Here is a 16,665-nt window from a genome sequence, read left to right as displayed (position 1 = left end):
TGATCGTCGGGGTGAGATTTGGTTCATGTCGCGTGGTAGAAGTGATCCGTTGCAGGGAAATTGCGTGGTCCGATAATGATGCAACGCATGGGCATTTGGGAACATCGACGAACCATATGGGTTGAGTTGAAGATATAAAGTTCAGTAGAACACGATGATGATAAGGTTTGTTTTCTCGACTAAAGGTAAAATGAGCTGCTTCGCTTGACGTTGTAGGACGCGATGCATCGATGAGGCCTTGAGGGCCGATGGAACGGAAAGTAGACGGGACCTGTTGCCCAGTGCTTCCTTCTCCTATCATTCAATTTGAATCAGTCACGGTGTGATCGATTGATCGCTCCAAGCCTGACACAGGCACACTTTTGGACGTACGACCAACATGTAAATTAGTATATTCTGAACGCACTCAAAGTCATCGTGCACAAAATGCAGCATATATCTCTCGATAGAGCCCTAATAGCAGTAAGTAGTGAATCTTGGTCCGTGTACATTGATGGGACACGGCTAGACTCAGAGCACCAAGCGTCGAGTACGCAGGCCAAAAGACGAGAACACGCACAGACTGAGTCAAGGACGGAAACATGCCTTTGAGCGATGGGAGTATGGTTGTTCGCATTAGTATTGATATCTTGCATGAGTAGCTCTTCGTCAGTAGATAGGTCTGAGTCATCTATCCATGCTGCATTGCGGTGGTGGCAATAGTCTGCAAGAAGCATACTCGTGCAGGAACGTGTCACATGATTATACCACATGACTGACACGTCGCGTTCATACATTCAACATTGTTTAGCATGTCATAACTGTGAGCTAATGCATATGATTACTCACCGGCACCATCTATGCCATTGTTTTCCTTCCTCACTTCCCTCTCGAGTGGCCCAGGATTGGATGTCTCAAGCTGCCAGGCGATAGCTCTGGGCTGGTCACCACTCGAGAGACCCTTGCCTAGGGAACTTTCTTTTACAAAAGTATCACTTGATTAATTTTGCGCCAAACAATGGCTTCTAAAAGAATTCGAAAGCCCCTGGAAAGGAGAAGGTGAGGGACCAGTTGGGTGCGCGCTACGATTTATCATCATCATCCCTCAGAACCTCATGGTGCCTCATGCACATGGTCCATACAGTAGCCGCTGATTGCTTCAAAATTATGTAAGTCAGTCTTCTCTTTAACTTTCTCCCCCACTGCATCACTCATCCCCATTTTGCTCCCCCCTCTTTTTCGTTCTCTCCTTCATGTCGTTATTTTTATTGTCACTCTGATACTGACCGATAATTTGTTGTACAATGGCCTCAGGTTCTTGCCGACAGTGTATGCAAGACTGCACTGCCTTCGTTCCATCTGTTGAAGGCGACGAATCCGTATGTTTTAACCTTGATGCGTCTGAGGTCATTACTCAAACACCTTTCAGTCTCCTTGCCTATGCGACCATCCAGCTCACTTTCATCAAACCTCTCAAAATAGACGGGTCCTTCCCAGTCGTGCAGGCCTACCTGCACAGCAATGCTTTGCATTTAGGACCGATGGTGCTCCTGTATGTGTTTTTGAACTAACGATTGAACATTCTCACATCGACACAAACTATAGGTCACCGATTTTTATCAAGAATGTCAATGTGGAGGTCGATACAATCAACACCTCCCTCTCCCCTCTGTGTAAGTATCTTCGGTTATGACGATACTTGAATATATGCTAACTGGCCCAGCATCCACAGTCGAACTACACCATCAAGTAATGCTCGAAACTCTGCTTCCATCAACATCACGCCTGCAGCAGCGCTGTCTTCTGACATATGTAACCGTGGAGCGCCGATCTCTACCAGACCCCCTGCTCCTGAACCCTCCCCATCTTTATGGTCTGCTCCCCTCCCTCCTATGCCCATGTATCAAATGCCTTCTGTCACCCCGTATAATCGTGTAACTCCGCACTGCATGCCTTCTTCTGGTATTCCCCTTCCTGCTCCTCCTATTCACACCTTGAACGGTGGTAGCCGAAACCGTGGCAACCGCAATCGAACCTTTGCATCACGCAAGCCTTACGAAATCACAGGCCAAGCATGCCGTATCAATAAAACATATAAATTATCCGTTGAACTTGTAATGTATCCTTATGATGTACGTCCTCGCATTTTCATCCTGCCTATAACCTCTGACATGTCTCTTCCAGTTTATCCCTCCGCCAACGCATGTTCAAGATGGACTTAGTGTATTTGACGAGTCGGCTGACATCAACATCTCCTGCCCAGACCGACTTCCATGCGGTGAAGCCTTTGCTGCCCAGCTCCGATTTTTTTCCCAGTATCACTGTACCCGTCGCATCGAACTCCACGTCTCAACCCCCAACAAACTAGTGATCGATCAGATCTACCAAGGCGTTCACACCATGATGAACCATGGATCCCTCCAATTCCCTACGTACTCGGATATGAACTTTGACCTGGATGTTGGCGAGGAGAACCGGGATATTCGCATCCAGTACGCACGTCTTCCCTTCCGATTGCTTGTGCCTGGTAACCGCAGCAAATATGGTCGAGCTCTCAATGTGGATTGTGAAGATTCCTGGCATCGCTACTCGTTCTCATCATTGAGTAAGCTTGCCAAGCGCATGGATCATCCTTCAGGCTTTGGGACAGGAATATTATTATTATGTATGTCGGCAATCACCTGCAGCGGTTTGATCTCTTACATTTCTACAGGCCCCAAGGAAGGTGCAATTATTGGCCCCATCTCACCTGGAAGTACTGAGAAGCACTCATGCTTTGTGGACCACATCCATCACTTTCTCGATGGTGGTGATGCAGGTGCTACCATACCATGCCGACTTCTGTGCCCACATGTTCCCAGTCATACTTCCAGGGTACGTATCGCCACCCTCATTCCAGAAATCACGCTGATATAGGTAATGACCGTCAGCCCCGATCTCATTCTGTTATTGATTCCGACATCGATGATGATTTGGACAATAACATGAGCATCACATCACATCTATCACCTATCGACCTTACAGACTCACCTGTAATAATCGAAAATCCACTGCCTGAGGATATTCCTAGCCGCTCTTCTCAACAGACACGAGTCTCCCCTGGCCTGCAGCTTCTTAATCTCAACCCGCCACCCCCTCCTCATGCTTCACAACCTTCTTTGCCTACTAGACCCCGTTCTGTATACACGCCCTCTCAGCCTCCTTCCCTCATTGATTTTGCTGCGCTTGATAGGGACGTTCGTGCTTCAGGACCTGAGCTTTTACGGAATGCGGTATGGCATGTTCGATCATCGTCCCTTGAAGTTACAGTCAAAGGATTGCTTGCTTTCATTATTCAAGCTCGCCATCATCCTGCCGGACCATTCCATGCTCCACCGGACTTGCCCACTCATTTTATGCTCATCCCCCATAATGTCCGGCTCCATGAAATATGGTCCATGCATTGGTTATTCCGAGCGTACGTTTTCATTTTGATTATGAGATGCTCAATATTGACCTCCCACCTTTGCAGGGGCCGGTCAGGTGATACTATAGGCGATGGTGTCACACATCAGGTTCTCTATGAAGCAATACACATTGCCAGTAACCGCACCTGCCAGGACCCGCAAAGCACTGAGGATGGCTTTGTGTTCCTCCAAGTTGATGAGTTCCCTGATGCCGATCAGGAAGACTATGCGTTTGCACTGGGTGTCTTATGCGCTATGTTCTTGCTACGTGTACACTCAGCACCGCTTCCAGTTTCCCCAGCACTCCTCCAAGTAACTATTGGGGGAATAGATTCCTTGGTCGACTCTGCATGGCTAGAAGCCATCCTTCCAGATACATTCAACGTCCTCAAACTTTTCCCATCATCTGCTGGCGCTGCTCAAGATTTCTCTCATCTTACTCCCCAAGAGGTCCTGGACCTCCAGCATATTTTATGCCACGTTGGCAAGCAAACAGTATGTTTCTGTCACTAGTACTTTCATTCTGGGTGCTAATCATGATGATTCTCACTAGCTCGCACAACTATCTTGTACACGCGCAGCGCAGTGGCCGAACATGATACGAGCCTTACATGCTTCATTACTTCTTGGTGTTCGAGCACCCCAACTCCATGAGTCTACAATATATGCCGCATTCCGCCAGGGTCTTGATCAGGCTTTGTCTCCAACCCATCACTCATTCATTGATGTAAGTCAATCGTAGTATATCACTTGACAACTGATTTCAATGTATTTTACCAGGCTATCGCAGACTCATCCAAGTTTCTTTTATATGAAGCATACGGCTGCCATCGTTTAAATTCCCCTTTGCAGTTATTTCCTCTCCTGTCATTTGACATACTTGGAGATGCAGATTTTGAGAATGATATGGCTACCCTGTTGCCAAACCTAAGGGAACATGTGGAGCGTTATTTCAAGGGAGTCGGGCACCCTGATGACCCTCTCTTTACCAACCTCGTCAGTTCAACTCAGCTAGCTATTGATAACCAGGATGTATGCTATCGTGCTCGTCGCTTTGTGAAGCTAATAAGCGGCATCACCCTTCTGCCTCCTGGGCTCAAAGACTTCACTGTACGTACGATTGATCATATAAAGTCATTGACCGTTGCTAAGTCCTAACTCTTCATAGATTGCTATACACCAAGACATTTCCATTTCAGCAACATTCAATGGTCATTATGATGTGCGCTACCAGTCCACAATTGTATCAAACATTCTCTGATATAATCATAGATCCACAAAGACTTCCTGCCGCCTATGTTTCATGCCTGCACGTACCAAATGGACCTATGGGCCAACAATGCACTTCGCTCATTTTTACGCTCCCCTCTTCCCCGAGACGATAATATAGTAACACCCTTTGATGCCTGCCTTCATGCTGCCCTCATTGACGCCGGTGAGGATAGTTTTAATGCATGAATAGTTCCATTGCAATTCTACATACTAGCTTCCATCGTCACTATTATACAAATGCTGTAGTATCCAATACGAATGCGTGTGCATGTAGGGGGTAACGGATGATAAAAGTCAGGATCCATGGAGGGAGACTCCGGAAGGAGAATGATGGTCGTCTACGTAGTTGATTTCCAGAGTGCGGATGTGCGACCAACTAGACATGGCTTGCAAGAGAATGTCATTGTCCAGGTAGATGCAGGGATTATAAAACATGAGTTGCAGTGTTCGAAGCCGTGTAAAGCAAAGCAAATGTGGAATAGGTGTCAAGGGCTCGCCGTCTGAGGGTCCATGCTCTTCTCCTCTCTACCATAGCAAAGTTGACGTTCGCAGCGTATGCTTCCGGAGTCCTTTGCCATTGTTTGCACTCCAAAGTTCACTCCCAAGTGCGTACCTCATTGCTTGTTTTCCTGACTTTTATCATCCGTTACCCCCTACATGCACACGCATTCGTATTGGATACTATAGCATTTGTAAGATGACAGTCGTATCATCCATGTACGGGACAGGCATGTCTACATTAAGCATACACGAGACGCCGTCAATGTCTTCTGCACCTAAAGCGTGTCAGGCTGCACAAGTACTGTACAGCGAAACTACGATACTGAAATGTAAATAATGTGTCCTATACCCATCGAAAGATATCATGACAAACTTGTAATGCAGTAACCCATAGTGCATGCCGCTGCTCCATAGTATCTATTGACAGATCTTGGATGTAAGTGTTTAGATACTCTAGCTGCTGAGCTGTAAGTGGACAGTCGGGCTCCTCTACCTCTACAACATTATGTTGTTCTGGCCAGTGCGCAACAAACGGATTGTGTGCCAGATGGTCAGGAGGGTTTTCACTGGCATGATGGCTATGAAGGTGATGATCTTCAAAAGCCTCCCAATCAATACCGTATTCTTCAATCTCCTCGGGAGCCAAGTCATCTGCGGCTGGTTGAAAATCTTGTAGAACATTTCCATTAGCATCGACTCCTCGCCCTCCTCCGCTGATGACACTAAAAAAACGTAAGGCATGAGGACTATCATTACGCTGTCCAGGCAGTGTCATCGTGTGAGAATTCCAAGCATTTGCCCACTGCAAGGCTTCGGTATTGATGACATCGAGAAACAGATAGTGAAGAAGCCAGATGTGAGAGTAGAGTTCGGGATTTAGGGCATCATAGACCTCGAGATTTTGGAAAAAGGTTTTCCATTTGGAACCAACTGCGCTGGTCCAATCAACCCAAAGGCGTTCAATCCGAATGTTATGGACACTGCTATTTGAGTGCGTAAGTATATGAAAAGCAGTTATTGCCAATAAAATAGTTACCATCCCCATATATATGAACCACGGTTGTAGCCTCGCATTTCTTCCATATGCCGTGCCACCATAACATTCTCACCTCCATGGTCACCTCGTACACGTTGTGGGAGGCCATGCTTTTGGATGAGTGATTGAAAAAGGTCAAAGACTGTCTCAGCTCGATTGTTGTTGCTAACGCGGATGCCTGTGATAAAACGGGAAAACCCATCGATGAAGGCGTGGGTCACCATTTTGTAGCGTATAAGGCCTATGGAGCTCATTTGTGAGGACTTGGACAATGCCTGCTTAAGATAGAATCATTACCATGCTGGCCATCGTGGTGCTGCAAAGAGTTAAAACCTGCGACACAATAGACTCGCCTCTGAATTCGGCGAAGTCCAAAGGCTGCTACTGGCGGGCCATTCACACGGGCATAGGACTCTTGAATCCGCCGACGAGGAAGGTGTTGCCCTAAATAGTGGAGGTGTCCGTCGATCATTCGGCGACCAAACGATGGAAATGCAGTCAGAATATCCAACATGATCCCATCTAGTTCTTCATCAGTCAGTGTTGACTGTGATCCGGTAGATGATGTATGGATGCGGAAGACATGCCCGTCTTCGTCTGTGAGTGTGACAAACACTGGATCACCTGGCTCTACTATCTGTTGCTCCAGGGCGCGCCGTCGGATTGTTCTAGCAGACACATTGAAGACCTGTGCGAGCCGAGTTGGCCCTGCAAGCTGGTAAGCAGTTGCAAGAACATCAGTGTCAATTTCGATGCGAGGACGGCCTCGTCCACCAGTATGAACGCTTCTCGTATGAGCTACTGGCGGTGCATCAGGCTCATCGGTAGATGACGTCTTGGCAATCTCCAAGTCAGCAACCATCTCATGGATGCCAGAAAGCATGATATGGCGGTCATCTGGTGCGATAATTCTTGCGTGCTGGTCCTGATAAGTCGCATATATGTTAATTGAGAAAAGGACTCACATACTGAATGTGTCGCTCGAGGTTCATGCACATGGCAATTTGCTCATCTAACCGAGCAACGTCTCCTACTTGTGTGTTGAGTGCTCTCCGAACATCATTCTTTAGATGCTCGAAAGCCAGAGAAATAGTTCCCAAGGGGAGTGGAGGTCCTGCGTCCATAGGTAGGGTGGTAGCGTTCAAGTCAGCGAGCGCCCGAGATTATTGGAATATAGTTGATTGCTTCAGAAATTCAGGTACTACATAACACCGTCGTATCTTACACATGGAGATTCTCATCTTTTATCATGCCAATCAGGAGGAGAAGCGCCTGGGGAGAGAACATATGCTCTTTGACCAAAAATGACCTGATATGATGATTAGAATCACAGCGCACAATATTACAAAGATGGTGCTCACATATTTCCCGTGGATGTGGGCTTGCGAGATCTAGAGTAGCATCATGATTACGCATTACAGATGAATCTCATCACTAAAGTTGAGATTACTCACAAGTTCGATGAGCTGACTGCGCACCATATCCTCAACGAGGTTGACAGCCTCTGGATTTGTATCTCGGGTTTCGCCCAAGACAGACATCTACTAAGCATCGTAAGTTCCTGCCAAGCCCATTGAACATGTGCATAATAGCAATGACGTACCGTCTGATATATTTCTCGCATGCACTTGTAGTCACGACTGGTGCCATCTGAGGGTCGCCGCCGAAGAGTCTTGTGGAATCATAGTTTAGGGTTCGGAGTGCAGGCGACTGCATTCCGAACCCTAATGTAAGGTCTGCAGCTTGTTCGCAGAGTTGAGATTTCTTTGTCCGAACGTTTTTGAACTGAAATTGTTCAGTTTGTAAGCATCATGACAGTGCCGCGCAACCACACTGTGACGTACCTTGCGAAAACCAAACTATGGCACGGACAAGAGCCGGGCCCTGAGCTTAGTATAGCGCTTTTAGAGGATTGGGAAGGTTCGTGTAGGCGCGCAGGGATGTGCTAGAGGGCCGCGATGGAATGCGAGAGTACAGAGTATGGTTGGATGGTAGATTGAGTCGTGCTAGAGGCCGCACGCATCATGATTTTGTTCGGATTACTTCAAGTTGAATGTCAGTTGTTTCTAATATTATTACTATGATAGCTCAAAACTGTGGGAAATAGTAGCAGACTTGTTTGTATAGCCGATCATGGGGATTTCTCTCACGTACACCTTGGAATGTCACTCATTATCAGACGACGAGCCTGAGCCGGCAGATGAACATTATGAACTGCAGCCTGTCGAAGATCCCGTCAAAGCGGCTCGTGCGCTCTACAACTTTGAAGGAAAGGCTGAATTCAGGGAACTGACCGTCGAGGCTGGAGATGAACTGAACATTTTGAAGGAGGAGGCCGGAGATGGCTGGAGTTTGGTGAGAGTGAGCTCTGGTGAGATAGGACTTTTGACTCAGACATATTACACGGTGAGTACTGATCATACTGATCGCTCGATGTTCGTGAGCTTATCTGGCTTATGCTGTCCGTGAAGTGCGCGACTAGTTTTCTTTCTGCACCGTTAGCCGTTCATGGGAGAAATGAGCCACCTATCAGCACGATCACTCCACAAGCATCTTTCCAGCATCAGTCAAAGCCACTTTCTATCGTCCCTCAGGATACCGGTGAATGGACGAACCCTCTCCCAAGTTTCAGGCAAAGCCTTCTTAGAGGCAAGACTCTGAATCGGTTCTCCGGGTTCGTGACAAGTGGTGCAGAAGAGTGGGTTCTCGAAGGCTACGTCGATCCAGTCATTCCAAGTTCATCCTCTTCACACCAGCAGATCTCTACGGAAGACTCCATCAATGATGATAATACTAGGCTCAGCAGACTTGGGCTGGGGAAGCAGACGCTGGCCCTGCGTGGCAATCTAAAGTTCCAAAGTTTCGGGTCTTGGCTCACTCACCTTCGAAGTGCACGTCAGGCCTTTCAGGAGCATATACCATGTATAGCGTTACTTCACTGTTTTCTTCGGCTACAGATGAATCATATGATCCATACATCCCACCGATCTCTCCTACCCGCATAACAGTTCAACGGCGGTTCTCTCACTTCATCGTGTTACACACTTCAACTAAACGTCTTCCCGGTATTGCGCTCCCACCACTTCCTGAGAAACAGTATGCTGGGTGGTTCAGTGCTGTTTTGTCGAGGCTCGTAGATCGACGGTGAGTGGGCCTGGCTACTTATATACGAAGTTTCATTGTCCCACCCTGCAGGCTTCTCTTGATCGACGGTGTGGACGAGGCCCAGCGCCGGTTATCTGGAGCTGGTCCACCCGATAGCAGCCCGGCTGTTTGGATACCCTGCTGGATCCGCAAGACGCCTGCTCATGTGAAGAAAAAGAAGATTGCACAGGCTGCTTTGAATGAGAGCCCGGTTTTCATTAAACATTTGTTGCGCAGAGGCACTCGTCGATATGTGACCCAGGGCGCCTCTCGTGTCACAGTTCCACAAAGATCTGCAAGGTCTGCGATGGGGTCTACCGCATTTAGGCCTTCCGATCGTCTTTCTTCTCCTTCCTCGCGGGGAAGCGAATCTTTGCGGAAGACGTAAATGATCATTCCTGGTGGGGTGGAGAAAACGAGAAAGAGAATCTAATGCCAAATTCGCTCTTGGCAGAACGTCGACCAGCACTCAAACCACGTCACTCCAACTTCTCTTCGATTCTGATGGACGCACCAGAGTCAATCTACACGATCACAAACCGCCTTCAATCAGCATCCCCTCCAGTTCCAAACGATAGCAGCCTTCGTAATCTCGGAAAGTATCTGTCTACTCACCTGTGGCCATACGGTTACCTTCTAATGACTCTATCATACTATGGACTTGTTCGCATACGCAACTCCTCCGCTTAGAACATAGTTTTGATTGATTTGTGACGATTGTTCTATATTACATTTGATTTACATATGTACTGTAACATTGAATATTCAGACATTTCGAGGCTGGTAATTGTGCTGGCATTTGCTCAGGAAGATGCTCATCCGAGTTACAGTAGCATAGCTAAGGCCTATGTCTCAAAGGCAGCAGGTTCTGCACCGTCGGTGCTTTTTCTTTTTCTTGAGAGTGATCTTTTTGAAGTGTGATTTTTTTTTGAAGTGTGACTTTTTTTTTTGAAGTGTGACTTTTTTTTTCGAAAGTGTGACTTTTTCGTATAGTACAGCTTTTTCTCTCTCATTTCTCAGTTTTTCCAGCGCAAAGTACAGTTTTTATTTTTGTCCAAAGGGGTCCCTCATATAGGGTGTTATAAATTAAAAAAACTCCAAAATGTGATCAGAATCAAAGTAATATATTGCTTGCATTCATAGACAAAAATTTCCTAGCTTGATTCCAATGAAAAAATAATAAAAAAGAATTAACCTCAGTCAAAATTTACTCAAAACATGAGTTTGAGACTTGTTGAAAATGTGATCATTATGTGATCCTATGCCAAAATGACAACAAAAACATATGCCAGGATAATTTTTATGTCTGATAAAAATGTGTAGACAAGATGATTATAATGTATATATGACAGGATAACTCAAATTGAGATAAAGTAAGAAATTTTTTTAATTTTTGTTAACATTATCTGCCAAAACCAAAGGTGACCTGAATCTGTCTGAGATCACGCTAGGTTCAACATTTGACCCATGGGCAAATTGGTTCCTGCCCCCAGTGTATGTACTCTGCCTCTCTATTGCTCTCGCATCCAACTGACTCGATATCCGAACATCATTGGTACTATAGTGCACTGTCCTCGCATCAATATGGCCTGAAGGTATGTACTCTGCCTCCCTATCGCTCTCGCATCCAACTGACTCGATATTCGAATGTCATCGGTACTATAGTGCACTGTTCTTGCATCAACTACTATCTGAACATCATTGGTAGGTTTGTACTCTAGTGCAGTGCACTACGACTGACATACTATCTAGGTGTGTTCTTTTGAGAGCAGCTCACTTAACTTCCCATCCCATCCATTTCACCTTCACCTCTTACCAAGAGCAACTCACTCTCGTGGCACCACAACCTTCACATTCATTGGAGAGTCTCAGGCTTTCAAGACGGTCAAATTTAATGTATGTACTACTTCTCTGTTTGAATTATACATGAGTTTATTGACAGCAGACCCCACTTCCTGTGCCTCTCTGATGCTGACTCTGTCGTTATGTGATTGTGCATCTGCCGTTCACGGTTGCACAGTCATTACGGATACTACTGTCCCGCTGATGCACCAGAGAGTCACGTATGTGTTTCCGTCAATTTAACTCTTACTCATGACTCCGGTGCTGTCATTCTCAGACACGTCACTGGCATACAACTCTTCTACTTCTTGCCCTTCAATCTCCGCTTTGGCGCATTCCAAGGCAGCAGTGTGCATGGCCTTCACTATTTTTTTGGTACATTTGAAGTTGCTGCACATACTTCAGTCATGACCCTACGTAGAACCGGTGCCCCGGACATAAAAAATGATTGTAGAATGTGTCCCAGCTAGCCTTGACCACTGTATGTACCTCGTTAGCGGCTGGTGCCCAAAGTTGGACTGACCAGACTGTAGTCATAACATATATATTAAGTGCTGGCCGACATGTGCATGCTGAGATTGGGCTGGCTGGTGCTGTAGATATTGTGTGATCAATGTACATAGTCACCGGCCAGACATGCAGCTTGTACCTGGCCAGTGTGCCAACTTGGGCTTACTGAGTTGTGGTCACAACATGTAGGGTCAGTGCTGGCCAGCATGTATACCCTCAACTTTCAGGGCTGGCTGGATGCACAGCTGATAGTGCACAAGTGGGCTGGCCGGTCCTGTAGATATTTTGTGATGCATGTATATAGTCACCAGCCAAATATGCAGCTGGGCTGATACATAGCCAGCAGGATGATATATAACCTGCGGCTCACACTAGGGTGCTAGGATACATCAGAATGATATATTAATACAATGACCAGCAAGGTGGGAGGTGATATATCATGTGCCAAACTTTCTACTAACCTACCAGAAAGTTGATATATCACTTGACTGACACTTCCAGGTATATTCCAGGTAATTAGAATGCTGAGATGTGTGATATATTGTGATACAGTAGGTGAAGTATCATCTTGTCACAGTTGTAGTCCAAGGTCTGGTATATCAGGTACCAATATATCATTGATACATCATGTGTCTATGTCTATGGCTTACAGGTGTAGATATATCACTACCCTTCTACAATTATAGGTAATTGATGCATCATAACAACATTATTGCCTGATTATTGCCCATTGCTATTAGCCTTGGGGTCCAGCCGGCCTCCTTCTACACTGGCCACTCACTTGTTATGTGACAGATAGCTTGGCCAGTATATGTCTACAGGTGGTATATAATAGCTCATTACCATCAGTCTTGGGGTCCAGCCAGCCTACTTCTACCCTGGCTACTTACTTGGTATGTGACAGATAGCCCGGCCGGCATATATCTATAGGTGGTATATAATGGCCCATTACCATCAGCCTTGGGGTCCAGCTGGCCTCCTTCTACCCTGGCTACTCACTTGGTATGTGACAGATAGCCCAGCTGGCACAGATATACAGGGAGCATATATGTTCTGGCCATCATGATAAACTTACCAGATCCACATTAAGTTCCCACTCCAGATACTGATACATCTTGCCCTCCATCTAATTGATTTCTTGCAATTGAAACATACCCTGGGCTACAATACTCCAGGATTTGTTGGAGTAAGTGTTGTCACAGATGACCTTGGATGTGAGCATGAAGGCAGATATGAAAAGACAGTAACCCGAAGATCCCAAAGCAGTGGGGAAACTTGCTTTAAGCAGCTGGATTGAAGGTCATGTATTAGAGTTTGGTGTGGTGAGACACATATGCAATGAAATGGGGGAGCTTTACTTGAGAGTTAGAAGAGAAAGGAGTGTACTCTGGACAAGCAAAAAGATGAGTAATGAGCCGACTTGCATGATGGTCGGTCAGTCTGAATCAACCTTCCCCTGATAGGTCAGCCAGTCTGCACGCACTACAGTGGAACAGCCCTAACTGTCCTACAAGACCAAGGTTCAATTGGCATTTCCCATCAGAATAGAAAATGTAATGATACAATCATGTAACTACTATCATCTTATTCTTGAATGAATTTTCAGCCTCAGATCCAAATTTTCCCCACAAGCACATCTGTTGATGAGCATATGCTGGATGCCCAGGCTTGACTGATTTTTTGTATCTTCTCAGCCACTCTTCTTTCTTATATCAAAACCAGCTCACTGTCCAACCCATCTCATGTTGGACCAAACTCAGCTCCTCCTCCCACCTTTGCCATCTGGCCTTGGCTTTCAACCAATGAACCCTGTAAACTAATACTGGTCACTTGAGAAATATGATTTTTAAGTATAACTCACATTCATCCATCCAAGGGTCTTGCTGAGAATCCAGAACATTGTTGACATTCCAAAACCAGGCCAATCTGTGGGATGCTTGCCCATATCTATTCTCTTCTGTGACTTCCTTCTCCACCCCAAGCTGATTAGGCTCAATTTCTTGGTAAATATTCCTTAGAATATTTTCATCCACCCCTAGTCGAATCATTGCAGCCCTTGCTCTTTGATAGCTTCGGACACACTTATCAATTTTGACATGACAACAAAGAACCTCTTGCTTTGACCTGATGCCTTGCCATGTAGAATCTGCACTCCGGAAATGTTGCCGATAAATTATGGCCTTATAGCCTAGAGCTTGCTGTAACTTCTGCAAGCAATCATTTGCCTGCTCCTTTTGTAATTCCAGTTCTTCAGATTACAGATTGTCCAAGCCAAGCACTGAAGCCCCATTGTGAGGCACTGATGATGGCATCCAAATACACATAGCTTCTGCAGGAGCTTCCTCATCCAAAACTTCTTCAAGATGTGCACCTTCCCATCCATGCTCCTTCACATATGGACTGCAGAATCTGATGTCGTCAGCATGTTCTGTACCTGCATTAACTTCAATCCCCTCCATCATGGCATCAGCCACCTCATGAAATTTTGTAATCCTTGCAGCTAGCTTTTGTCGTTTCTCTTCAACTACGACCTTTTAAGCAGGGGATGCATCTTTGGCAAGCTGCCTAATTTCAACTCTCAATGCATCTTTAAAATTAAAATCAAATACACCCTCCAGATTAAAATTGTTTCATGATGTACTGTGAATCCTCCAAATGGATGCCATTGACAAGCCAAGATACTGATCCCAACTTGCCAGTATTAACATATTCTGATTCTGTTAATTTCAGCCGAATTTCTGCCATGATTGGTGCTTCCAAATATCCATCAGAATATACCTCATGTGAAAATGAAAAGAAGCAAAGTTCAAACAGCTTACCTTTATCTATATTTAGCTGGTATATGTCAAGATATTCTCCTCGATCTTTCATTGCCTTCTCCTCATCTTCTTCCCATGCCTTGACCTTGCTGGCATTCAAAGATCTTGTAAGCTCTTCGAATGGTACCTTAGTGTCGTCAATGCCTTTGTTGGCCCATTTGTACTTTCTTAAGAGCATCTTAACTGCATGTAGCATTAAATTAATTTGTCATTATGTCTTGTATATAGGTACTTACCAATTCCAATGAGCTTTTCCAATTTGAATTCCGCATATGATCATCAAGGATTTCTTGACGGTGGGCTTGGCTCATGGACTGAGCTGTTGGAGAGATCTTGTTGAAAGGCGCCCAGAGTGTCTCCAGAATTTCACCATCCACTTGTCCAGCTCCTAGAATAAAATTGAGGCTGTATCTAGCAAAACAAGGAAGCTTATGAGCGCTGAGATGAAATTTCCCCACAGCAGTCACAATACAGGTGTTATCAGAAAGTGCCAAGCCAGGGCAGTCCTCAACACATTCTGTGAAATGAAGGTTCCACTGGCACCTAACATCATAAATGATGAGGGAGTCATCAATTCCATTGGCTGCTTGTGTTATGGCATTGCATATTGAGTAATCAATATTCATATGACTGTCAAGGATTAAGTCAGTTTATGAAGCCAAAACACTTGAGAACCTTAATATTCAAAATGAGAGAAGACTAACTGTTCACCCTTCTGAAAGTCAACAATGGAATGGGGAACAAAACACCCATGCCGAGCACAAGCAGTAGCACCCACCCCTGTAGCTTGTAGATTGCTTTGGTTGGTATTTGCAGCATTAACTGCTCGATGATTGCTACAAGCAGACTTCTGTCCATAAATTTGAGTCACACTCTACAACCCTGATGAGGCGGCTTATCTCTCTACTCTCTGTAGCTGATGTCAAGTGAGCTTGATATTCTACCTCTGTCACCATATAACCTAGGCCATCAGAGAGACAGATATCTAATTTAGGCCGTCGCATGTTCATGTGCTGAGCGGTGAAATTTCCATCCACCACCAATCTCTTCATTACTAGCCATCTGTAAACCAAAGTCAGCATTAAATCACCAGCCTGTCTTCATCTAGGTAATGTAAAATGAATGCTGGCCAGTCTGGTCTCAGCCAGGATGTGTCACACATGGGGCACATGTAGTACTGGCCAGGCATGTTTGTGCACATGTAATACTGGCCAGGCATGTTTGTGCACAAAGACAACCGGCCAGCACTATGTCCACACAGCTGCAGACTGGCCATAATGGGTTATTCCAGCCATATATAGCATATCGGCCAGTGACTAGTACATGTATACCACCGGCCGGGGGTGTATTGTGCTATGTACATAGCCACCGGCCTATGAAAAATTACAGAACTAACTTGCCTTTCATATTTCTCCTCCCACTGAAAAGGCATGTTGATTCCTGGCTGGGGACAAGATGGGCAAAAGAGTGCGAGATTTCCTGGTCCTGGCTGTGTTTCCCTGTCATGACCAAATTCAAACCATTTATGGTTCTTCAAATCCTGCCATAGACGTGATACTCTCATGAGTTCTTGATATCAATCCTACACAGTGAGCCAACATTCAGGATGATCTAGAATGATAGGATCACAACTTTCACTCACAGGAACAGTATCCAGGAAAGCGTTATTGGTCAGCCGACGTAGCTTCTCAAAGAAGCTCAATGCTGAAGTTTTGCATTCTAAGGTGCCAATAAGAAAATGATCCAGTACTTTGAAGGTGAAAGCAGTCCTTGGCTGGGTGGTGCTGGCAGGAAATAATCCTGCCCGGAGCAACTGGAGGTGCTGTTGATCAGAGGCTTCTAGGCAACAACACCATGAGACATTGTGAGTGAACACCCCAGAGGAATGCACAATAGTGACAGCAGTGGTGGCATTCAAACTTTGTGCAACTCCATTTCGATGGCAAGCCCCTCCCCCGTGACCCATATGCCATATAAATCCTTGGTCAGCCAGAGTGGTATCCTCAAAGCACCTGTCATTCCACAATTGGATCTTGTGGAAAGGCAATGACTTGTGTGATTTGACAAGGCAGGAACGACACCAGCCGTAATCACCAGTGCAAGTTACACAACGGAA

General features: G+C 45.7%; 5 protein-coding genes across 5 annotated transcripts; 2 read left to right on the top strand and 3 right to left on the bottom strand.

The window, feature by feature from the left end:
* Positions 1-1,283: 1,283 nt before the first annotated feature.
* Positions 1,284-4,883, top strand: F5891DRAFT_1187484 (uncharacterized protein; the record flags this gene model as incomplete). Its single annotated transcript, XM_041366854.1, has 11 exons — positions 1,284-1,531; positions 1,585-1,656; positions 1,712-2,111; positions 2,164-2,644; positions 2,693-2,853; positions 2,910-3,436; positions 3,491-3,920; positions 3,979-4,152; positions 4,206-4,535; positions 4,594-4,647; positions 4,698-4,883. 11 exons carry the CDS (start codon positions 1,284-1,286, stop codon positions 4,881-4,883), a joined length of 3,063 nt encoding a protein of 1,020 aa, XP_041227189.1.
* Positions 4,884-5,541: 658 nt separating this feature from the next.
* On the bottom strand, positions 5,542-6,281 carry F5891DRAFT_950393 (uncharacterized protein; the record flags this gene model as incomplete). Its single annotated transcript, XM_041374961.1, has 2 exons — positions 5,542-6,181; positions 6,235-6,281. The coding sequence occupies 2 exons, from the start codon at positions 6,279-6,281 to the stop codon at positions 5,542-5,544; spliced, it is 687 nt and encodes a 228-aa protein (XP_041227188.1).
* Positions 6,282-8,367: 2,086 nt separating this feature from the next.
* Positions 8,368-9,766, top strand: F5891DRAFT_1187482 (uncharacterized protein; the record flags this gene model as incomplete). Its single annotated transcript, XM_041366853.1, has 4 exons — positions 8,368-8,640; positions 8,706-9,072; positions 9,135-9,378; positions 9,430-9,766. The coding sequence occupies 4 exons, from the start codon at positions 8,368-8,370 to the stop codon at positions 9,764-9,766; spliced, it is 1,221 nt and encodes a 406-aa protein (XP_041227187.1).
* Positions 9,767-11,459: 1,693 nt separating this feature from the next.
* Positions 11,460-13,778, bottom strand: F5891DRAFT_979428 (uncharacterized protein; the record flags this gene model as incomplete). The annotated part of the gene is made up of 10 exons (XM_041376887.1): positions 11,460-11,610; positions 11,633-11,747; positions 11,945-12,004; positions 12,512-12,545; positions 12,621-12,654; positions 12,730-12,752; positions 12,806-12,856; positions 12,938-13,018; positions 13,458-13,552; positions 13,592-13,778. 10 exons carry the CDS (start codon positions 13,776-13,778, stop codon positions 11,460-11,462), a joined length of 831 nt encoding a protein of 276 aa, XP_041227186.1.
* Positions 13,779-14,349: 571 nt separating this feature from the next.
* Positions 14,350-15,175, bottom strand: F5891DRAFT_950353 (uncharacterized protein; the record flags this gene model as incomplete). Its single annotated transcript, XM_041374951.1, has 3 exons — positions 14,350-14,483; positions 14,550-14,653; positions 14,865-15,175. 3 exons carry the CDS (start codon positions 15,173-15,175, stop codon positions 14,350-14,352), a joined length of 549 nt encoding a protein of 182 aa, XP_041227185.1.
* Positions 15,176-16,665: the final 1,490 nt, after the last annotated feature.

Source organism: Suillus fuscotomentosus (genome assembly GCF_016647785.1).
Source record: "Suillus fuscotomentosus strain FC203 chromosome Unknown F5891scaffold_21, whole genome shotgun sequence".
Taxonomy (NCBI): domain Eukaryota; kingdom Fungi; phylum Basidiomycota; class Agaricomycetes; order Boletales; family Suillaceae; genus Suillus; species Suillus fuscotomentosus.
This window is presented reverse-complemented; position numbering and strand designations above follow the sequence as displayed.